The 25,184-nt window shown below is 32.9% G+C and overlaps 2 protein-coding genes across 5 annotated transcripts in view; one reads left to right on the top strand and one right to left on the bottom strand.

Annotated features, from left to right (window-relative positions):
• Positions 1-6,296, top strand: part of LOC128994607 (uncharacterized) — a 28,527-nt gene extending 22,231 nt beyond the window's left edge. For both annotated transcript variants that reach the window (XM_054419271.1, XM_054419272.1), the window contains exons 5-6: positions 5,029-5,053; positions 5,799-6,296. In XM_054419271.1, coding sequence (XP_054275246.1) covers positions 5,029-5,053; positions 5,799-6,241 — 468 coding nt within the window. In that variant the 3' untranslated portion in view covers positions 6,242-6,296. The remainder of the gene's footprint in view (positions 1-5,028; positions 5,054-5,798) is intronic.
• LOC128994606 (inactive dipeptidyl peptidase 10-like) overlaps positions 1-25,184 on the bottom strand; it is a 221,978-nt gene that overhangs the window by 112,064 nt on the left and 84,730 nt on the right. The window lies entirely within an intron of this gene.

Here is a 25,184-nt window from a genome sequence, read left to right on the forward strand (position 1 = left end):
CATATCTACTACTGAAAGTGATATTCTACATTCGTGTAGTTCTTGACAAAAGACTCTAATACAAAACTAGATGTTTGTCTCTCGGACTTGACATGGTATCAAAAAGAATTGATATCTTACTAATATCATAAATGTGAAAGTTTGTGTGTTTGTTTGTTTGTGTGTTTGAAGTTCAATCACGCATTAATTACTGGATGGATTGAGCTCAAATTTGGCATGATGATAGCTCACATTCCCGATTAACATATAGGCATATTTTTATCCCAAAAATCAATCAACAACAAAAACTCAAAACTCAAAACTTGTTATCAAAACTCACAACAAAAATGAAATAGTTAGTATACGATGTCCTAAATGTTATTTTTACTCCTGATATTTTAGTTCTAATAGTTATGGCAGTTATGGTAGTTGGAAAGCTTGAGTTTTTCGCATACTTGTCTTAACTTATAGATTCAATTACATGCTTAGTTAACCAAACAGGATATTTACATTGATTGACAAAATAACACTTACTGATCAATGCGTATTGTAAATAACAATGACAACTGTATCATAGGTTTTCATAGGTTCATCATGTAGATTTTTCAGCTGATAAATCTATTTTAATTATACTAGTGTACATGTTGCTTGAGATCAAGCAATTGCAAAGTATTACAGGAGTTTCTTGAAAATGACTGATGGTAATAACTAATCGATGAGTTTAAAAGAGTCAATTCAAACTACTCAATGATTATTTTACTAATGGAAATACTCACGATTTCATAGCAGGTTAATGTAAACAACATTTCTTTTAAATAAATATCTTATCATTTTTCAAAAGCTGATCTCGTGTTTAGTGTTTTCTAAAAATGTTTCCCACTTACAGCCGCATTAGGTTGTCCATGTTTATCTTCTAGATACATTGACTGTTTACAATTAACATATGTTCTTCTCACTTTTAATTTCTGACAACAGCTGAAGTTTCATAACAATGTTTCTTTCCCATGTTAATCTTTTGGAGAAATACGAAACTTTAAAGGGCCCCCCATTTTCAGGGCCTCACTCTCTAATTATTTCCCAAAAAGAAAGTATCCTGCACAAATTCACGTTACGCTCTTTCCAATGACACTAAAAACATGTTAATCGGTTCAGTAGTTTTAGAGGAGTAATAGTCACAAAAAACCTGCTTGCGTATTAAATAAGTATAGATTATAATTGTATTGAATGAATGAATGAATGAATGAATATATAGTTTATTCCAAAAAATATTGGCTACAAACAGTGATTATACAATCAAATATACTTAACAGAGACTTATGACACTAAAAATAGTAAAATACATACAAGTTTTAATGAGCCAAAATATTCAACAATAAACAATGGAACTAGCACACATAGGCAGTGCTACCTGTGCGTCTGCTAAGTTGCTGTCAAATAGAAAAAAGTAAATTATTGAATTTGTGGAATGGCAATTAAAAATAAAAGTGTTGTTATTATTAATGATGTATGTAAACGTATTTTCATGAACACAGCGCTGGTGAGTCTGCGCATTAGATTTCGTGGTGGCCAGGAGAGAGAGGGGGGAGAGAGAGAGACACAGACTGTGTGTGTGTGTGTGTTGTGAGTTCCGTGTGTAATGGTGGTAGTGAGGAGAGTGGAGAGTGATGAGTGGATTGTTGAGTAATGAGTATGAGTGGTGTAGAGAGTAGTAATTCGACTGCGGACAGTCCTAACAACGTGCCAAGGTCAGTCAGTGCAAAGGTCGGATCAGGTGCGCCGGTAGCCCGCCGTGATAATAGAATCGGCCTCGTCAATATTTAAACTGAATAGGAAATCATTGACGCGGAATTTAAATACCTTTAAAGAGTCACATTCAAAAAATTTGAAATCCTTAAAAATGTTACATGTTACGATAGACTTAGTGTGAAACATAGTATGAATTAGTCGTAGAAAAAGTATAATTCACTTGAATTGTGGTGATTCCAACTCTAGAAGAATATCTTGTATTATATAAATGTGAAATATTTTGAAAAATGTTATTGTAATTTTTCATTGATGTTTATTAATATTGATTTTACATACAACTGGCGAATAGAGAGGACTCCTATTTCTTTAAATAAAGCGTCAGTCGGGTAACGTTTGTCCCAAATCCTATTTTTAAAATTGATTTTTGAGCAATATTTAATGGCTCCAAGGTACTCCTATAACAGCCAACCCAAGCTATAATACCAAACAAAAGTAATGATTGAACAAAAGCAAAGTAAGCCATTTTTAATTCCTTAACCGTCAAAACTTCTCTCATGTGTTTGAAAGCAAAAATTAATTTCCTAATTTTATTTCTAACATAATTAACATGATCTATCCATTTTAATCGTTCATCAAACAATACACCTAGATATTTATAAGAGTTGACCTTTTCTATACTTTCACATCTGCAAGAATTACTTTGATAATTGTCACATTCGTGGATTGTTAAATTGGCTAAATTGAAGTCTGTACTCTTGCTAATAGAAATAGGCATGAATTTTGTCTTAGAAACATTTAATGAAAGAACATTTTGATTTAACCACTTCTTAATTATCATGAGATCGTGTGTGGCTTTGTCATACACTTCGGGCCAGGTTTTTCCATGCAGGAAAATTAGGCTGTCATCGGCAAATAAAAAGATTTGACCAAAAATGTTTAGTCTGGAAATATTATTTATATAAATTAAGAATAAAACTGGACCAAGGTTGCTGCCTTGGACCACACCATAGTCTACTGGCAATACATTACTAGTAATATCATTAATGGAAACAAGTTGTGATCTGTTACAAAGGTAGCTTTGGAACCATGCAAGTGAGTTACCGTGAATACCAATGTCTTCCATTTTTCTCAATAATTTTTAACGGTCAACAGAATCAAATGCTTTTTTTAAATCAAGAAAAATTAATAATGGATGATTTTTTTCTGAAATCGCAGAATTTAATTCTTTATTAATATCGAACAACGCATCTGAAATATTTTTGTCCTGACGAAACCCGTACTGACGCTCACTGAGTATGTTATTGATTTGTAAGTAAGTAACTAATAGATCTTTCACCACTCTTTCAATCACCTTAGTAAAAACACTAAGCAAGGAGATTGGTCGGTAATTAGTTTTATTTGTGATGTCATTTGATTTGTATAGAGGAAATACTTTGGCTAATTTAAGACATTCTGGGAATGATCCTGTGGTGATACTCAAGTTGACTATATGTAAAAGTGGCTCCCCCAGAATATTAAAATTATTTTTTATGACGTCGGCCGATACACCATCATAGCCCGGAGCAGACCCTCCCCTTAAACTGAAGACATAGATATATATTACTTTACGTCGGAGATCTAGTTCAGTGATTGGCTGAATCGTAAAGTCGCAATCAAGGCGGTAGTCAGAGTCATTCAAAACTGGGTCCCCACTATAATCAATTGCGTCAGCGAGTGATTTACCTACTCCAGAAAAGAATTCATTGAACTCATCTGCTACTCCTTTGTATGATGAAGAAATCGGAGATTGTGAGCTAGAAACAAATTTTTCAATAGGAAACGGTTCTTTTTTATTCACCCTGCCAGCCAGTTCATTGATTAATCCCCATAGCTTCTTGGGATTCTTAGATGCTTCATTAAGTTTTGATCGGTAATAATTCCGTTTTGTTTGCTTTAAGTTAGTATTAACATTTGTCTTTAAATTATGGTAAAAATGTTTCAATTCTATATTAAAGGGTTGTCTTTTTACTCTTTTGCTGATTTTATCTCTAAATCTGATCTGTCTGATTAAGTCAACGGTTATCCATGTTTGAGTTTATTGAGCCTTGTTGATTTGTTACCAACTAATTTCTTTGAAGAATTTATACAATTAACAATTATATTACTAAAATGGCTAGAACAAAAATTAATGTCGTTTGAGTTTAAAAATACCCCCGCCGCAGCAAACCTGCCGAAAAGCGAATTTCCAGTTGCCTGAATTGATTTTCAATTAAAAGTATTTAATAAACATTAATTTTTATGAATATATAGGCTTGCTGCTACAGGGAGGGTAAAAAAGTGTGTTTTTAGAGAAATATTAATAACTTAGTATAAAATAAATAAAGTTTGATCAAAATATATCCATAAACAAGCAGACTACAACATTTTACAATATCCCCCATAAGAATAACATAAGAATTTTAAAATAACAATTATTTGAATTTTATCCGTAACTAACAATAGTACAAAAACACTTTGATATACTAAATTATTTGTTTTTTAGGCTCTTTAAGAAGGTCTGAAGAGAAATTGGGAAATTTTTCGTTTGTAGGGTCAAAAATTAGAAAAACCCATTTTTACCCCATAAAACCCACCGTAAAACCCCCTTCCCATGGTCCGATCATGCTGGTTCGCGAACTCATTCAAGTTTATCCCGCCTTACACCTTCAAACCAAATTTCATCAAAATCGGATAAAAATTACTCAAGTTATCGTGTTCACGGACACATATATATAAAATCTATATATATATATATATACCTATATATATATATATATATATATATATACATATATAAAAATTTAAACGAATGGTGTTTTTGGCCTCTGGGGACATCAAAATGAAAAAGTAAATCGGTCCCGCACCTAGGTCTTACCATGCCACCTACGGTAATAGCTACTTCCCTATAGGGAAATTCGCTAAAAGGGGCCCAGTTAGAATGTGTCAGTAGGTATGATAGTAACGCATGGTCTATGTACGTGTGTGGTATAGTGTCTTGTGACGAGTAAGCAGGTTGTGTTGTAGTGGGTTTAGTGATAGTAAGGCCAGTACTGTAGTGATCAGTGATGGTCGTTTGAATTACAGCTGATTTGACTACACATAGGTTTTAAACTTAAAGAATTGTTCAAAAACTTAAAGGAGATGTGCTTTCTACTAACATTAATGCATTTTTCAAAGCGGTTTTTTTACAATTGCAACAATATTTTAGTTGCAACAATATTTACGAAAAACTTCACTCCTTTACTCCTGCCAAAAATTTCATTGATGTTTTACATATTTTTTCAGGTGTCTATAAGTATTCAACATGAAAGTAAGTATTTACAAAAAGAATTACTATACTTCTAAGTAAACTAGGTTTATATTGTCTACAACTGTTGATAGGATATCAATGAGTTATTTTGTGAGTTATTATTTAATACATTATTTTTAATGAAAGTAAATAAAAATACGTCTAGTAACTTTTTAAATATATTTACACCTATACTGTTGACTCTCGAGACGGTAAATATATTTATCTAGAATATGTTGTTGGAAAAAGAACAATCCTGCAATTTCAAATGTAGCACAACACTTGATACAAAATAGAGGACAATCTATCCATTTTAAAGAATTGTAGACAATTATTATATCCGATAACTGATTGGAAATAATTGTATACCGATAAGGAAAATATAAAAACACTAATTAAAAATAAGTAAATATTAACTCCAGTTGCACTTATAGAATCGTCTTGTCCAGGACTTCCGGTAGCCAACGGGATATAAGTAGTGATATATATATATATTTAGATATATATTTAGGATATATATTTAGGGATATATATTTAGATTCTTGTCATTCGCATATTTTGTCTGATAACGATTGAAGTGTCCAATCGAATTCGATCACCACTTACCATCTTTTGTATGTGTATACCTTCTGTGATTTAATACTATAAGTGTAAATATATTTAAAGTTCTAAGAAGTAGTTTTATTTTCTTTCAGTAGATGTTATTACTCCTACTATGCTGATCGAGAATTATTAATTTTTACAATTAACTCTGTGTGTTTTGTAGAAAACAGAATGTTACCAAAAGGAGATTACGAAATCATGGATTTGATCAAAGATGCTGATTCTGTCGATGCACCTTCCATTATCACTTTAAAAGCTGACTCAAACATCAAGCTCAAATGCCGACAATACACCAAGAAAGGGACATCCTTGGCAGTTGGATATATAACTTATGAGAATTTAATCTTGGCTAGGTTATTTCTAGACTCTTGTCCAGTTGGCAAAGTTGAAGGGATTTACATCAACCGCCGACCACATCCGATTGTAAACGAATTTACACTTGTCTACAAAACTACAGACGGACACTGTTTTAAAATAACCATTAAGTATCAGTGTCCTGAACCTTGTGAAGATATAGTTTCCATGAACCGATCCGACAATAGACAAGTCAATTGCCCAGAAGATTGGAACAGTGACGCAGCCTTCGAGGTGACACCAACTGACTAGTTTGTACCCATTGATTTCCCTTTGAATCATCTGAATTATACGTCTTATTTACTTATATTATGGCGTATTTCTGATCCTAGAACCATAAATGGGTAATCCCAGGTGACAACGAGTTTCGTGGATTCCTTAAGGGGCGCAGTCCGAATACACAAGACCCACTCTAGGTAGACAGAGGTCGATTTCCTCGACATTTTACATATTTCTACGGTCCAATTAAGGCGAACCCATTTGCAACGTATCTTTTCTTTTATCATTGACTTTGGACAATGCAAATAACTACGTTAAACTAAAAACCCAGTAGTAAAATCCCTTAATTTAAAGCTTGGTTACACTCACAAATATTATGACAGAAAGCTGTATGGATCATAAACATAAACAAATTACGTAACTGGCCCGGATCCTACACTAATAACATTAACATATGGTTTACACGATTTTATTTAAGCAATGTTAAATCATGTTTAATATCGTGTCAGTAACATCATTTGTTTATGTTTATGATCTACACAGTTTCTGTTGAGTATTCATGTTTAGACTCTGGCGCCATGATGTTCGTAAAACTTACAGTAAGTAGGCCATTGCGGCAATACCATTTATAGTGGCATACAATTCAACCATCTCTTATATTAATACATGAGGGCTGTTTTTTGTGAACACCGCTCCTCCCTTATTTGTGGACCAATTTCAACGTTTAAGGTGTCAAAAGATTCGACCTAATTCGTAGTTTTGCATCAAGGTTTAAAATTTAAACGTTCATACCCTTAAGGGCGTGAGAACCTTTTAAAGGTTGGGTTTTGGCCATAAGAATTACATTGAACTATAAAAAAAAAACAAAAAAAAAAACAGCCGTATATAAAAATAAACTCACCAGCTTCTTGGGAGTAAATATTAATGTTTGTAATAATCAGGAGGTTATAGACCAATCCAGTTAATCAGGTTTGTTGGAAGAACAGAAAAATTTCTGCAGTTTAAAGAAGAAATATTGAAAACAGGAGGAGGTTAAGAGGAAATCTTATACGTATGAGAATACTATAAGAGAGACCTGGTCTAACAGTAAGGAATCCAGATACACAATCACTTTAAGAGATGAATAATATTTACCAATTCTATTATGCAACTTATTTTGCTAATAAAAAATTATGAACAATATAAGAAATCATGTTGTCACAGTGGTAAAGAAACCCTACCTAATGTCAGATAAAATGAATACATGCAAGAAATGTTTACTGGTAACAGCTATAAGTCGGGAAACATTAGAATAAAACACTAAAAAGTAAGGCTGGCTTCTAACAAATGATAAAATATTTTTACAATAAGTGTTTATTATTTCAATCCGTTATTAATAGAGTGAGTATTTCAATTAGTTACATAAGCTTAGAGGTTTTAGCGAATTTCCCCTATAGGGAATAAGCTATTACCGTAGGTCTCATGGTAAGAGTTGGACCCGGGACCAATTTACTTTTTTATTTTGATGTCCCTAGAAGCCAAAAACACCATCCGTTCAAATTCATATATATATATATATATATATTTATATATTTATATATATATATATGTCCGTCAGCGCGATAACTCGAGCAAAAATTATCCGATTTTGATGAAATTTGGTACAAACGTGTAAACCTACGTTTATTCGAACGAGTTCGCGAACCAGCATGATCAGACCATGGGAACAGGGTTTTATGGGGGGATTTATGGGGTTAAAATTGGTTTTTCTAATTTTTCACCCTCAAAACATAAAATTGTCCAAATTTTCTCTAGACCTTTTTGAAGAGCTTAAAAAAACAAATAATTTAGTATATTGAAGCGTTTTTGTAAGGTTATTGGTTACGGAGAAATTTGTAAATTAAAAATTCCCATGTTATTCTTATGGAGAATAAGTAAACTGTTGTAGTTTGCTTGTTTATGGATAGTACCTGGGGACCGAGCTTTGCTCGGGGAAAATAATTCCCCCACCCTGCGATTCCCCCTTTACTACTTCCTTCACCATTTCCTTCCCTTCTCATAGCATTTAAGTATTACAGATACATTAATCTAACTGCCACAAACGGTTCCCACACTCTGCGATTCTAAACTTTACTACTTCCTACGTCGTGGACCTGTTGTCATCTCTTTCCATAGCATTTTAGTATTTTAAATACATTAATCTAATTGCCACACACATTTCCGCACTGCTAAAAAGCATTTAATACTTCTTTCACCATTTCCTATGTCTTGGACATTTTTCCATCCCCTCTCATAGCATTTCAGTATTTCAATTTCAGATACATAAATCTAACTGTTACAATTGGTTTCCAGTTCCCAGACTCAACACTGCTCGCCTTTACTACTTCATTCACCTCTTCCTACGTCGCGGACCTGTTTCCCTCCCTTCCCATTGCATTTTAAGATTGCAGATACCTTAATCTAATCCTCATAAACAGTTCCCACACACCGGACTGCTCGCCTTGACTTACTTCCTTCACCACTTCCTACGTCTCAGATCTGTTTTCCTCCCTTCCCGTTCCCATAGCATTTTAAGATTGTAGATACCTTAATCTAATCGTCATAAACAGTTCCCACACTCCGGACTACTCACCTTTACTACTTCCTTCACCACTTCCTACGTCGTGGACCTCTGTTTCTCTCCCTTTCCATAGCATTTTAGGATTGTATATACCTTAATCTAATTGTCGTAAACAGTTGCCACACTCCGGACCGCTCACCTTACTATTTCCCTCACCACTTCCTACGTTGCGGACCTCTGTTTCCCTCCCTTCCCATAGCATTTTAGGATTGTATATACCTTAATCTAATCGTCATAAACAGTTCCCATACTCCGGACCGCTCACCTTTACCACTTCCTACGTCACGGACCTGTCTCCTTACCTTCCCATAGCATTTTAGAACTGCAGATATTTTAATCTAATCGTCATAAACAGTTCCCGCACTCAGGATAGCTCGCATTGACTACTTCCTTCACCACTTCCTACGTTGCGGACCTGTTTCCTTACCTTTCCATAGCATTTTAGGATTGCAGATACCTTACTATCCTTATGGAACAGCTGAAGCCACTTTTATTGTTAGTTCTGTCTGGTTTTAGCGAATTTCCCATATAGGGAATAAGCTATTACCGTAGTACTCATGGTAAGACCTGGACGCGGGACCGATTTTTTTTTCGTTTTGAGGTCCCTAGAGGCCAAAAACACCATCCGTTCAAATTCATATATATATATATATATAAATTTATATATTTATATATATATATATATATATATATATATATATATGTCCGTCAGCACGATAACTCGAGCAAAAATGATCCGATTTTGATGAAAATTGGTACAAACGTGTAAAAGTACGTTTATTCGAACGAGTTCGCAATCCAGCATGATCGGACCATGGGAACGGGGGTTTACGGGGGGTTTTATGGGGTAAAAATAGGTTTTTCTAATTTTTGACCCAAAAAACATAAAATTTAGCAATTTCTTTCCAAACCATTTTGTAGAGCTTAAAAAAACAAATAATTTAGTATATTGAAGCGTTATTATGCGCCTAATGGTTACGGAGAAAATTCCAAAAAATTGTAAATTTAAAATTCCCATGTTATTCTTATGGAGAATAAGTAAACTGTTGTAGTTTGCTTGTTTGTGAACATATTTTGATCAAATTTGGAAAATGTTTTTATTTCTTACTAACTATTCACATTTTACAAAAAAAATCAGTTTTACCCTCCCTGATGCAGCAAACCTAAGTACTTGTTAAACTTATTCTATTTAAATCAAGAATAAATGTTATATTTTTAAGTAGACATTTCAGTGTAAATCCAATCAGTCAAATGGAAATTCGCTTAGTCTGCAGGTTTGCTGCGGCGGGGGTATTTTAACTTATCGAAATCCAAAATTATTAACGCGTTTTATTAAAATTATTAAAGTTAGTCGGGGAACCCCTAATTTTTGCCTTATTTTTACAGAAAAAACGTAATATTTCAGTTATCTTTTGTCCGATCTTTTTGATATTGTTTGATAGGCAATTAAAAATGCAAAAAAAAAGTATTCTTGACATTTTTTCATAGAATTAGCCGTTTTCGAGTTATTTAAGTTAAAAAAATTCAAACGGCCGCCATTTTGAAATTTACAATTGGAACAACTTTATTATTTTTTCTATAATAGGTCTTGTGTATGGTAACATGTTTACCAAGTTTCATAATCATCGAATAAAAAACTTCACAGATAAAAATATTTTTGTATAAAAAACAAAATGGCGGATATCTGGGTAAATATGCATTTTCTGACATACCTTCCCAAAAACTTTTTTCTTCCTTCTAGTATGGGGATTCATTTCCCAAAGTCCTGAAACGTTTTTTATGGACACCCTGTATATATATATGAATTAGAACGGATGGTGTTTTTGGCCTCTAGGGACCACAAAACGAAAAAAAAATCGGTCCCGCGTCCAGGTCTTACCATGAGTACTACGGTAGTAGCTTATTCCATACGGGAAATTCGCTAAAAATAAATGACGGAAAATCAACTCAATTCCTCAGATAAGTTGATAAACATCAAACGTTGGTAATCAATCAGTTAGCAACACGATACTTGAAATATAATCTGAACTGAATTACAATAATCCACGACAGACGGATATTAGACACAAAGAGACTTGACAAAGAGATTCCACACAATAGTAACAGGTGGTAGCACTGTTGTGTTTTCAATAACATGGGACCCACTGTTACCTAATTTGTATGTACGATACGTTTGTGAACCAAACATATTAAATTTAATATTTTAAAATAATATTAGCCTTATAACCAAACGAAACTCACTGAAGTTGGAAAAACTGTCGTTAAAAACTTTACTTTGAAATATTAATATTTTTTAGTGCCACAAAAAAACTTTCTGCTTCATTTCTTGTGATATTTATTTTCACAATGGGCAATCTTGTCAAGTCAATGAAGATTTTAGGAGTTATGACTCTGATAAAAAAATATGCATATATATAACAGCACAATTCAAATGTAGTTTTTTGTTAAGCCTGAGAACAGAGAAATTTGTTAGTTACAAATAAGACTTATACGTAATAAAATAATTTTTTTAACTCAATCGGGGTATAATCAAATATACGTTTATCCTTGACTCATGAAATCAATAATTTTAAAAGTTACTTAAGCTGTGTATGTACCAACATAATTGTTTTAAAGTGTTAAACATATTTATATACTTATAATCTATTAACATAATAGATTGTATGGAAATCAATAAATAGCAACTGACAGAAAACTTCTTTGTTTTTAATGCTTTTGGTTTATCTTCAAAAACGGTACTACACTGTATTTCATGGACATTATCGTACATCAAAATTTAGAACTCAATTAGCCTATTGGAAACAGCATTATCATGTTAAAACTTATGATAAAAATGTAAACATGATAAGTAAAAGTTTAGCTGTGGTATATAACAGGATACACTTTATAGTATGAAACGACTAAAGTTTGTGTAATTTATGAACTTATCACTACTGAAAAATATACTTTAGGGAACATGTTATTGCTTGGAAAAAATAAATATGGTCAATAAATGTTTTATAGTTTACTAGCTGTAACCCGCGGGCTTTGCCCCGTTTAACTTCTTAATTTTCAAGATGATCTCGTTCGCATGGCACAATCACGTCCTGGATAAATGTTTTATAGTTTATTAAAAGTATACGTTGAAGAGAAAGATTTCTTCGTAAAAACCCACCATATAAATCTAAAGAATTACACCCTTAAGGTCATAAAGAAAAATTAACTAATAAATTGGATGAAATAAATTTAATTATCTTTTATGACGTTTCCTTGGTAAATTTAATGCAATTCCTTAGAGACCAGTGGCAGAAAACTAGGGAAACTGGGTCACAGATAGTGGGATAAACTATCAAATAGGGAACTGAGGAAATAGGGCGTTGTGTAGTGGGTAATTACAACCAATGGAGGAGAACTGGAAAACACTGTAATAATGTGGTATTCCAGTCGTAAAGTGTTATTTGTGGAAACAATGATTAACATGCAATGGCTGTATTTGCATGATCAAAAACTTTTAATTTGCCAACGCTTTTAACGCGTTTAGGCGGCCGTGGCGGGGATTAGATGGACATTTTGTGTGATCGAATCTTTTACAGCTCTTAGGCCCTTAGGGTACTTATACCCTATCATGATCTATAATTTAAAATCTTAGGCCCCGTTTATGCACCAAGAGCGGGAGCGGTAGCGACAGCGGGAGCGATATCTAACACCATTGAGTTAAATGGGGCTGATTATGCACCAAGAGCGATAGCGAATCGCTATTAGCGATAGCGGTTGACCTCCCGCTGCGGTTTCTAATTCGCCCGCTGTGTAGTTAGAAATCGCAGCGGTTGCTTGGGATAGAGCGGTTTTCAACTACATTGAGTCAAATGGGACTGTTTATGCACGGCGGGAGCGGGAGCGGCTGAAGCCAGGGTTGCCAACTTGACCCACGCGCACGTGCACTTAGGACAAATAGTTGTGTTAATTATTTGGCAGAGTTTGAGTTGGCAGGACTGTGTCCCCCTTCCATTCTCTTTTAACCAACCGCTACCGCTATCGCTCTTCGTGCATAAACAGACCCATTCACAGCGGGAGCGGGCCCGCTATCGCCCCGCTCCCGCTCTTGGTCCATAAACGGGGCCTTAGGCCCCGTTTATGCACCAAGTGCGGTAGCGGTAGCGACAGCGGGAGCGATTTCTAACACCATTGAGTTAAATGGGGCTGTTTATGCACCAAGAGCGATAGCGATAGCGGTTGACCTCCCGCTGCGATTTCTAATTCGCCCGCTGTGTAGTTAGGAATCGCAGCGGTTGCTTGGGCTGAAGCCAGGGTTGCCAACTTGACCCACGCGCACGTGCACTTAGGACAAATAGTTGTGTGAATTATTTGGCAGAGTTTGAGTTGGCAAGACTGTGTCCCCCTTCCATTCTCCTTTGACCAACCGCTACCGCTATCGCTCTTCGTGCATAAACAGACTCATTTACAGCGGGAGCGGGCCCGCTATCGCACCGCTCCCGCACTTGGTGCATAAACGGGGCCTTAGATACTCACAATCTTTGAATGGCGGCGATCGCTTTAACCTATTTAGCAAGCTTTTTTCTTAATATTGTTTGCCAGTTCAGTCCATTTGGGATTTTAACAAATAGTAGGCCTACTTTACATTTTTATTTCTACATTTGTGAATTGGTAGAAACGATATTTAAACGTGCGATAACAAGCCTATTGTGTCGGAAATTTTATAAGGATCGCTTTATTTTATCAATTGAGCGAATGTAAAAAATAGATATGCAATATTTATCGAAGGCGAAATAAATATTAATTTATTAGTTGCTCCTAATTTATACCACTTCAAAGATGTAAGAAAATTTAAATAACCAATTGAACTGGTGCTTTCAACACAGCATTATTGGTGGTAAAACAGCATTATCAACAAATGCGAAAAAAAATTTAAAACAAATTGACAATATAATACATATGTAATACATACCGGAAATGGTTACAAATTTTCCACTGGTGGTTAAATATGCGATATGTAAAAAGATGAAGATATAAAACAGAGAAAATATATAGTGAAGCTTTATTTGCAATGAATAACAATGACGCTGATAATGTTTATAAACATCGTATAGGACATAACACGATTTATGCAAATATATTAGTAAAGAGACTACGTTGTTGGTTACTATTGAACCAAAGGCTATTACTTTGGCGAGGATAGCCGTGGTGCTGTTCTTTGTTATTGTTATTGGATATGGATTATTGGTTATTGCGTACGTGACACAAAGCTCCATGTTGTCCTTAAAACTGCTCACCGCCATTTTGTGTATACCAAACTTAAATTACACTGTGTTTAATGGTAGGTAAAAACAAGAAAAAAAAATCGGATATTCAATATTATTGCTACACGTCTGGATTCAACAAAATTGTGATTAGGTTTTTGATTATTATTCTTCCTGAATCGGAATATTATTTTAGACATCAACATGATGTGAAAAGTTTAAATTCGTAATGAGAATTTCCTTTAAAATAAAAATTTGAATAGTAAAGTTATACAATGTAAACTTATATTTACCATGATTCACACATTCGTAAAATGTATAAAATTTATGATCATTTTAATTGTTAAATAATATAAAACAATGCCTTTGATACCTTGATTACCTTAATATATCACAATAACAATGATCGATTAACAATTTGTCACATGCTTTAAATTTAATTTTAAAATAAAATATTAATTTAGCTCTAAAAGATTTCCACCATTTAAGGAAATACTCACCTAAACATGGGTTAACTATTTATTGCTTGTAAGTTTGTTACATTAAAACATAGTGCAATTTATTTACAATTTTGCTTAATTCTGCTTCGGTTACTGATAAAGACTTTTTGTACAATAATTATTGCTTGACGGGTTTAAGATACGATTTTACAAGAACGGTCGAGTATTGTTTAACATCATCTAACTCATTTACATTTAATTTTAAAAAACGGAGTTCACAATAAACATAGGTATTGTAAACAGTTTTGACTTATTCAATAAATCGACATCAAATATATGAAGAATATTTTGCATCAATGTTATTCAAATGTGAGAACATCATACTTGCCTGGCTGCATTACAAACCGGAAGTGGATCTATGATGGATGAGGAAGATAAACATCAAACCGGAAATCAGAAACAACCTGATATCACGCGCTTACAAATCATGTTTTGTTTAGTTTGGATTTTTTTATTTGTTTAATGCTGTATACCTTCGTGATAGCATGCTTTTAATTATAATATAAAGTACAAATGATATTGTTCTATAAACAAATCAGGATTAGTTCTATTTAAAAAAATTCTGGGTGTTATATTCAGAAAAAGTTGTGTTATATTAGTCCTTTGATAATATTATTGACATTTTTTAAATGATCCACAGAACGACAACAAACTATTTTTATTGTTTAAGTTAATTTTTAAAATATGTAATTTTAACCCTTAACCACATTGGTTTATTTAAAGTAGTCTTTGTTAACCCCTAACCTTTTGGTCTAGACTAATTAAAACAATATTGTGATCATAAAAATCCTACATAGTTATTAAAACGTTACATTTGGATGTTAATGTTTACATCAAAGAACACTCGCAGAGGTCTGTTATTCTATTTATGCGGGCATCGCCGAAAGAGAAGGGCATGTTGCTGTTTTATCTCGGATGATGGAACCATGACGGTGTCATGAAACCATCTTTACGATTATTTTATATGTTCCTACACATAGGCACAGAATGCGAGGTGAACGCAAACATAGGCTTATTAGTTAAATAATCGATATTTACACTGGCTGTAATGAAGAAATATTATGACTGATCAAAAACTAGAGTAGATCTAGAATACAATTGGTGAAACACAAAAAATATTTGTTTTAATTTCGTAAAATATATTTGTTTTATATTAAACTGATACAAAACCAAATAAAATTGTTAATGTATAAAGCTTTTACTAGTAACGTATGCTACAAGTTAATATCAGTAAAATAATGTGACTTGTATAAGTTACGCTATAAGTTTAGTTAAGTATATAAGTTTAGCTTATTTAGAATAGTAGATCAGAAAACAAATCGGGTTTTAAAAGTGTCACACACAACGGTAATAAAAACTCATGATTATCACATTCTTATCCCCATTTCATTTTTATTATCCTATTTAAAATGCATTATTACTGAAACTGTTTGTAAGTAGTTTTAAATAAATTGATTTAAATTATCTTTGAGAGTTTTGGAGTGGCTGATTTAAAAACACTTATACGTTTTTACAGCTACCAAATAAGTGGAAACATTTAGAGTGAAAATATAATGGACTACAACAAGTGTACCAAAGCGACCATAATGTTAGTCTTGAGAACACTCCAATATTTGCAATTTCGCCAGTCAAAAAAATTGATTAAACAGGTTTATGTAATATACAGGAACCACGAAACAAAACAAATTAATCACTTCTAAAGTAAGCAGTGCTTTGAATTTCAAATATTACGCAATTTTATTAAACTGTATATACAATATTTTAATACTTGGTCAAAAATAATTTAACACATTTCACAATGATTTTTTATGCCTGAATGACACAAACATAATACAGACAAACTAACAAACAAACTATTAAGGATTTGCAGATTATTTAAGTTTTTATTCAAAAGAAAATATGTTTGCCTCCTGACAGCGTTACATTATCTTTATTTAAAATATTATTTGTTTGACAGTCTCGAATATAATGTAACTTTTAAATTTAGTTATATAATTTGACACCTTTTACATAATGTTCCCATAAACGATCTGGAGGTACATTCCAACTCCTTGCATGCAGGAAATGATAGATCATGCTCACTAGAGGGAAGTTTTATTGGAAAACAAGTTATGGTTGGCATGTTATGTACATCCTGCTCTCCAATTCGTGACATCCTTTCTTCGTTCTACTTTAGATACTTGTACATTCATAAAACTTCGCCCTCCTACCTCCAATCGAATAACGTTTGTATGTGTGTTTAATTTATATCATGCTCACTAGAGGAAAGTTTTATTGGAAAACAAGTTATGGTTGGCATGTTATGTACATCCTGCTCTCCAATTCGTGACATCCTTTCTTCGTTCTACTTTAGATACTTGTACATTCATAAAACTTCGCCCTGCTACCTCCAATCGAATAACGTTTGTATGTGTGTTTAATTTATATCATGCTCACTTAAGAGGAACCTTATTATTCAAATAAATGTGACATGTATGTAAAAACTTGTGGAATTCGATGTACTGTTGGAGTTATCGCAATATCAAAGACAGATGTATCCTTGGAGTGTCCTCGAGAGAAATATACTAAAATGAATATTGTTTAGTGTAAGTTTTACTCTTGGGAAATGAAAAGGGAATACAATATTACTTCTTTATAGTAGAACCTCTATGCGGTTATCTTAGACTTTTAACTTTCGCTGGCCTAAGTACATATAAGCATAGAGAGGGGGAGTTACTCCTACTTCTCTGAGAGTTATCAAGTTATTCAGTTATCATACCGTAATGCAAGAGGGTAGAGAAACATTGACAATCATATCTGTTTTAGGTGGATACAATTCAATACAATGTACAAAACACTTAAAAAAATCAGCACGTAATAGTCTTTTAACGGGTTTTTTTTAACCCTTTTTACAGAAAAATGTGATTACCTGTATTTATAAATTTGTGTAAAACCTTTAGGCCAAACTATTTGGGTATTTTGCTTTGAAGTCTTTCCAAAGTATGGACCCAATTCAAGGGTAAAGCCTTCATACAAATCATATGCATACAGCTAATTGTTGTGGAATTGCTTTATTCCTTAATCGAAAGGGAACCTTTAGATATAAAATTTTTAGTTAAAGTAACTTTGAATAGTTTGAACTGTTTGTAATAAAAGAAAGGTATTGAGAGTATGACTTGTCACGACACAATGTTTGTTTTGTTTTGTTGAAATCATAGATAGAAATGAAAAGCACCCCGGGTACTCAGTGATAGTTCTTTGTTTAGTCGCATGCTGTTTTCAGCGCTTTCTCATTCGTCTGCTCACTGCTCTCTCATTAAATTGTTATTCGATTTTCCTTATTGAATTGTTCTCTCTTCAATTTCTCTTATCTGATTGTTTTCTCATTTGACTTGTCTTATAGGATTCACTCATGAGACTTTCACTTAATTCAAGTGTTCCTCATCAAATTATACGGTTTTCTTATTAATTGTTTGATTTTCTTTTTTTAATTTGATTGTTCCATCATTCGATGGTTCCTTCGTAAGATTGCACACTTAAAAAAATAAACACCCATTAGATTTTCTGAAATTTAATCGTTTTCTCGTTAAACTTTATTAATGTCTCATTCGTTTTTCGTGTGTGCAAAGTTATATGTGTTTAAAAACAGTAATCTCTCACTGGTTATATATAGTTTATTATTTCCCTCGTTATTAAATTAATTTTAATGTCACAATATAATTACCTTCCAATAGGTGGTTTTTAACTCTCTGACTTATTATCACATTTAGTTTATTGATATAACTATAAGGTATATTTTTGTTGATAAGTGTGACTAATACCAAGTGTAACATTAGAAATTTATTTGTTTGTTTCTGATTGAAATACTGTGAATATACTTTAAGACAATGTCTGTTGGAACGTCTTCTTGGCTTGGATTAAACTCTCTATGCACAATAAATTGAAGTTTTAAAGAAGATAGACATCACTATTTAAATCTTCCCAAAGCATATGAAATGAATGAGGTTATATTAGGTTTTATTAGGTCTGGTTGGATTCAGTTAGGTTTTGTTCGGTTAGATTAGGTTGGCAAGGCTCTTCTTCAGGCGTGTTTAAAAAGTCAGCTCATTGTCCACGATGGAAGGAACACAGGTTAGGTTAGGTTCGTTATTTAACGAAATGTTAAATATCTGTTTATTTAATGTGTATGCGTCAACTATTAATCATCACTATAATTACAGAACAAATTACATTAGTGAAGATTCTCTTGAAAACTCTTTGTAACGTTGTCTCACCAGTTTTGTTATAAGTACGAAAATTGCAATTGGTACATACCTGACAAACAACCTTTAACTCTGGTGGTGGTTTTTGTCACACTGTTATCAGAAAGGCCGCGGGCATTATGGGTAATTTGGCGCCGACAAACATATTACCTGGCTCAACGACTGATACGGTGATGTCACTACCATTGTTTTGCCCTTATCGGAGTTGTTAATACGCCCTGTAACAGTGTATCGGCAAAGTGTCTACATTATCCAAACACAGGGTAGTCATTGTTTACATAGTGTTAATGTGATGATTAATTTTGCAATATGTTTATACTGTACAAAATATTTATATTTAATAAGTGTATCTGTGCCAATGAGCACTATAGGGTTTTAGGCATCCATTGGCAATGAAAAGTATTTTTTTAAATACTTTTTTAAATGTTGATTTTATTCTCTAAGAAATGTAAAAAAATCAAATTATATACTCGTCAGTATATTTTTACAAAAAATCTAGTTGATATTCTTGTATATAACTTGTATATTCTCTAATTTTATTTTATTTGAAACCACTCTAATAGCATTTCATTCTGTATTTATTTTAATATATTGTATAAAACATTATAACACGATTTATAAATCCTTTACAACTAAACATTGAGGAAAAGTTCGTCCTTTAAAGAAATTAAGAAGTTTGAAAACCCTCTTTGAGACATGTGACAGTGAAACCGTATGTTTCACGGATCAGCTGTCTCATAATACAGCTGTGAGCACAGACGAGGAAAACAGCTGATGATCACAACAACTGTACATCACGCAATGGGGATGTTTGCGGGTACATTATGCTGTTGTGCTGCTTTCTATGTGTCTTGAAAGTAGGATTGAAGCAATCTGAACATTCTAAGTATTGCTCTTTTACGTGAAAATAAAACTGGGATCTTACATAGTATGTAAAAGTAAATTTAAAATATTGTTGAATGAATGTTTATTATAAAAATATAATTGTTTTCAATAATAATCTACTCTAGGAAATCAATAATGTTTTGGTTAGGTGACGTTTTAAAAATATGTTCTGTGTATACTTGTTGAGCGATTTTGTAGTTTAAATTTGCTTTGTTTTTGTATTTTTAGCGTCTACATATTATATTTTAACATTTAAATATTTTTTTATTTTAATTTTCACATTTTTAAATGGGTTAAATATACAATGTTTATATTTAATAATTTTTATTCATTTCCATACAAGTTTTAGATACTTTTTGCATTGAAAGTACTGTAGCTTTGTTTCGCCTATAGTATGTTTCCGTTAGATTTTATTACATTTCTTAAAAGTTCTTAATTCTAAATGGACACGAGTAGTAAGTGAAATACATGTTTAAATCGTATGTGTATCAAAATTTTCAATGAAACTTGTAAAAAAAACTCACACACAACAATAAAATACTGAATTTACAAGTTATTTGATACTCCAGAATCTAGAAGGCAAATATTATTTTTAATGGACGTAATTGAAAACCAGCAAAAACAAAAGCTATTTTTATACTTGAAACTAAAACCTTATTTGAATTTTTAATAGTAAATTGATGTAAACGTACAAATATAAGGAATTAGATTAAAAATCATTCAAACTATAAAAATTCCATGGTTTCAGAATCAATGTTACGTAACTTAGTTCATGTTCTATTTGTTGGACAAAAGCTACATCCACGTTATTAGTAACCAAGAGAAAAACAAAATGTTAAACAAAACCAAAACACTAAGGCATTATTAATGAGCAGCCTACGTGTCGGCCCCTTCACAAATGGTTCTAGGGTTGTTTTGTTTAAGCACACCAAAGGAAATCTACAACTTTCATTCACTGTTATAATTGTCGTACTTAAATTACTACATATGGGTTAAAATGGGAAAGTTAAATGTTTCATGATAATCATATGATACAAGAACCACAGGTTTTGATTGACACAATCATCTGTTGTTAGCTGACTCACTTTATTTTACCTATCTAATTTTCATAGTGGAACACACTGAAATTCAACTTATCCGTGTACAAAGGACCAAATATATAACCGGTAAAAATGTAGTGTACTTAAACTACTGCTGGGGTTCTATTAAGTTTTTTAAATCCTATTTTCACATCCTAGGACGCTAGGCTAGCTTGGAACAGTTTTTACACATTACTTTATCCTAGTCTCTGGACAAGAGGGTCGCGGCGTTATCACATAGTATAGATAAAATGTATTGGTGATTGGCGGGATTTGAGGCTGGGACCTTACGGTAGAAGCCCCGAGCTCTGGCATATGTAATTAGAAAGAATTATACTGTGAAAGATACATTCCGTTGCATTTAAAATTAGTCAAATGCATTGAGCTGCTTATGTAAAGCAAAGAAATAAATGTCAATGTCAAATTGGGACATTAGGGTTGGTAAAATACAATTTCAAGCCCAGTTCAGTTAACACCAATAAAACTTCTCTATTCACGAATATGCTGACAATAGAGTAAAGGATGGCCAGATCATCTCAGAAAGCACAAAGTGATTTATCTTTTGAGCCGTAAAGTTATCTCTATGATAAAAGCGACAAGTTCGTCTTTTGGCAAACTGTCTGCAATGGACACATGGTGAAATGGCTTCTCCTTAAACTATGAATACGAGATATAACAAACTTTGATACAGGAATCTCTAATATAAAGTTGTATTTATGGTGGGGAACAGAAACCTTACAACACTTTTCCAGTTGTTTTCCTAAGCGGGTAAAATCAAATAACGGCATTATTACCTAATATTTTTCAAAATAAATATTTTGGTTGTGAAAGTTTAGTACGTTTCTTTACCAAGCCGCATTACAATTCTTAGATTCTAAGTAACTAATTACTCTATATTAACAAAGGTGCATCAGTATTACTGATTCAGTAATGCAAACCTTTATTCCCAAATAAAAATCTGTTGAAACATGATCCAAACAGAAGATTTTACATAAGGCATTGAAAAGCTATTATGTACTGTAGTTTTAATGATAATATAAATACGTTCATTTAAAAAACATTAATGGTAGTTCAAAACAATATGTTTAAGATACAATAAGATACAATATTTTGGAATTTTTCAATATTATGGTTTTTTAGTGTTTATATTTTTGGGCTGAGTTTTTTTATTTAATGACAAAAGCATGTCAATGGAAATAGAGCGCAATTGGACACACCCCTATTAATAGGCAAATACTTCGGCCCGTACCTTCCTAGGCTTTACCAATGTGTGCATTTAAATAACCTCGTTTTTTATCCAGTTGTTTATAATAGTTCTGTTTATGTCTTATTTTCAAATTTTCTTCACACATTTATTAGTAATGTGATAAATTAGCCCACGTATGTGAACAGAAAATTGCATTAATATAACAATAGCGTTGCCCATGGACAACGCTGCGAGCAAAGCTTCTCAGGGAGCGGACCTGGTCTAATATAGCACGGAACTACAGTCCCTAAGGTCCCGGGTTGAAATCTGCCAAATCACCAATAGAATTTATCCAAGTACAGCAACTGTTAAAACATAATAAACAACTGAGAAAAACAATTTATGTGTGCAAAAAGCCAAGCAAAATACATAAAAACTAACATTGCAGTCGACAAAGCACAAATAACGTGTCGTGAAGAGAGGTTATCATTAAAATGAAAAGACGTTGGAGCAATATTTCAATTGTTTAATATAATATGAATACAAAGGAGTTTGATGACAAAGAGAATGAACAAACCGGTCATGAATGATTTACGATGCATTGCATGATGAACCAAATATCACCTCTACAACGGGGTTGGCTACAGAAATCCGGGTCAAAGCGCGGTTTGTACAAAGGGAAATAAAATCTGGTCTATTTGTGCATGGGTCTCCATGGATACTTAGTTCGTTCAGACAGGTTATGTTTTGGTGTATTTCTTTGTAGGTTGTTTACAATCTACAACATAATGTAGTTTAGTAGGGTTGTTGTACTTTATAACAAAAACACATAGTAAACTGTATCAGCAAATTGACACATACTTTCTCCCATTACTTTGTCAAAAACCGTTATAATGGGTAAGTGAGATATTTTACAAGAAAAATAAAAATAAAACAATCTTTGGACCGTAGGTTTTACATAATTGATGGTTGTACAATGTTTTAGAGTTGAAAGCACCATGCATACTAAGTTTGAATTAAAATTTGATCAGCAAAAAAACCGTTTGTACAAATTTGATATTTCTGTTATTTATGGGATTTTGTAGGAAAAGTCTTGATTATACAGGGCGGCTTCCAACCATACTACAAACTTTGTCACGTTATTCAGCATGTCAAAAGAAAGAACAAAACTCAATATAACATATGTCCTATCTCATTACGTTTTCGGTCTATCTGCCTGTATGTGATTTTTACAAAAACAAATAACTCCTCAACTATTTTAGCTACAGCGTTGAAATTCTGTAAAAATGTTTATCTTATTGACTACTATTTTGTGCGAAATATGAATAAAAACTCTCTAACTGTTTAAAAATTGCGGCTTTTAAAAATATTTGATGCCATATCCCACGAAAATTTTGCTAATTATTTGCAGGACATGTAAAATTTAGTAAATCTTATGCAGATTACAACGATATCTTATAAACTTAGTTTGGACAAAGTATAACTGAGAAATTGATTTTTTTTATAACTTTATTTTTCTCAATTAAAAAAATGTAAAAATAATAAAAACTACTTTTTCAAACCTCTAAAAAAGAATTAAGAAATAAAGTATTTTACATGATCTGGTGGGGAATACGCCAGTTTGAATATGCAAACAACGGAGTTCATATTTAGATATTTACCTAAATTAACATTTATAACAACATTTACATTTATTTAGCGTAAAATATTGGACGTTAAAGCATTATAATGCGTGGGAGCATTATTGCTGTAATGTAACAATAAATTTAAATCTCCATTGCAAGCAATAATGCATTACGAATGCAGTTATTTTCAAGATAAATGATGCGCCCTAATAGTGTAACAAGTGGCCCATAACATTAACATCGCAGTCGCATACTTTATTCGCATGGTTTAGATTTCTTATAATATAACAATACAATATGAGATTCAACATATGATTGAATTTTGAATTAATAAGATTAATTTTTGCAATAAAAGGTTTATGTTACCTGTATCCGTCAAGTGATCCTAGATTGTAGTTAGTTGACTACAGCTGTTTCGTGTTCATAAACACTTCTGTAGGTCAAATGTAAGCCACAAAAACCTCTCTTTCGCTCTCCTCCTACTTCTTTCTTTCATAGGTCATGTTAGGTTGGGTTTGGTAAGGTTAGGTTAGTGTGTTTAAATTTTGATATTTATGCTAAGGAGAAAATAATAATTAACGAGCTTTAAAGCCCACATGAAAAAAATAATAATGATGAAGGCAAAGGAGAGGATTTGGGGGAGGGATAGTACAGCCTCCTCTCTTGCGGAACAAGAGAGATGTCCGTGGAACAAAAGTGACGTTTCGGTCGGTCCCGAAATCTACCTGCTGACCCCCGGAACAAAAGTGATGTGAGCCTTCAACCACGGAACACCAGTGGTACAGCCAAAATCCGCTAGGGTCGGCAAATCTACCAATCACTCTTGCGCGTCACTTTTTCAAAAAGTCATAATTTCTTCAGTATGCTCCAAAAGCGTCTAAGTAATTATTAGACACTTTACACGTCCACAAATATATATGTAGCCGAAAACGCTTTAAAAATGCTACCTTTTAAAACCCGTCGATCATTTTTTTTAAAATACTAAGTTTAAACAGTTTAATGATGACGACTTTCAGTGGACGATAAAACCCGTTATTCAATAAAATCACTAAACATAACCAAGTATACTTTACTTTTTTAACTAGGCTCTAGTCCATATTAATTTTTCACATTACCTCCGACTAAAGTCGCAGCATTATAACTAAGATAAAATTGGTGATTGGTGCGATTTGGACCCGAGACCTCAGTGGCCGAAGTCCTGCGCTCTACTACTAGACCAGCTCGTTCCCCAAGAAAGTATACTAAATACACTCAAAATAATAAATACAATACAGTATAATATACCTACAACAAACTAAAGCAGAATATGATTAAATCACAAAATGATAAATTATTTGTAATCTGTAACACGGTGAGGTGATGGTAGTGTTGTGATATGGTTTTAAACTATTCTGGTTGTCAGTATTACCTTGGATTACTGGAAAAGTGTGATGGGGGCCCAGAGAATTGGACCTTTTACCCAGACCAGGAAGACAGCCCAAGCCAGCTTTGATTACACTTATTTAACTAACACACTTAAATACCCTAATTTTGGTTGACACCTTCCAAACTAATATATAAATATATATAAGAAAAACCTGATTGAAGCAAGAATTGGTTGAATTGTAACTGGTAGATGAACTAA

Source organism: Macrosteles quadrilineatus, unplaced genomic scaffold, assembly GCF_028750875.1.
Source record: "Macrosteles quadrilineatus isolate MER2022 unplaced genomic scaffold, UCM_ALF_1.0 Scaffold_5__1_contigs__length_97177068, whole genome shotgun sequence".
Lineage (NCBI taxonomy): Eukaryota > Metazoa > Arthropoda > Insecta > Hemiptera > Cicadellidae > Macrosteles > Macrosteles quadrilineatus.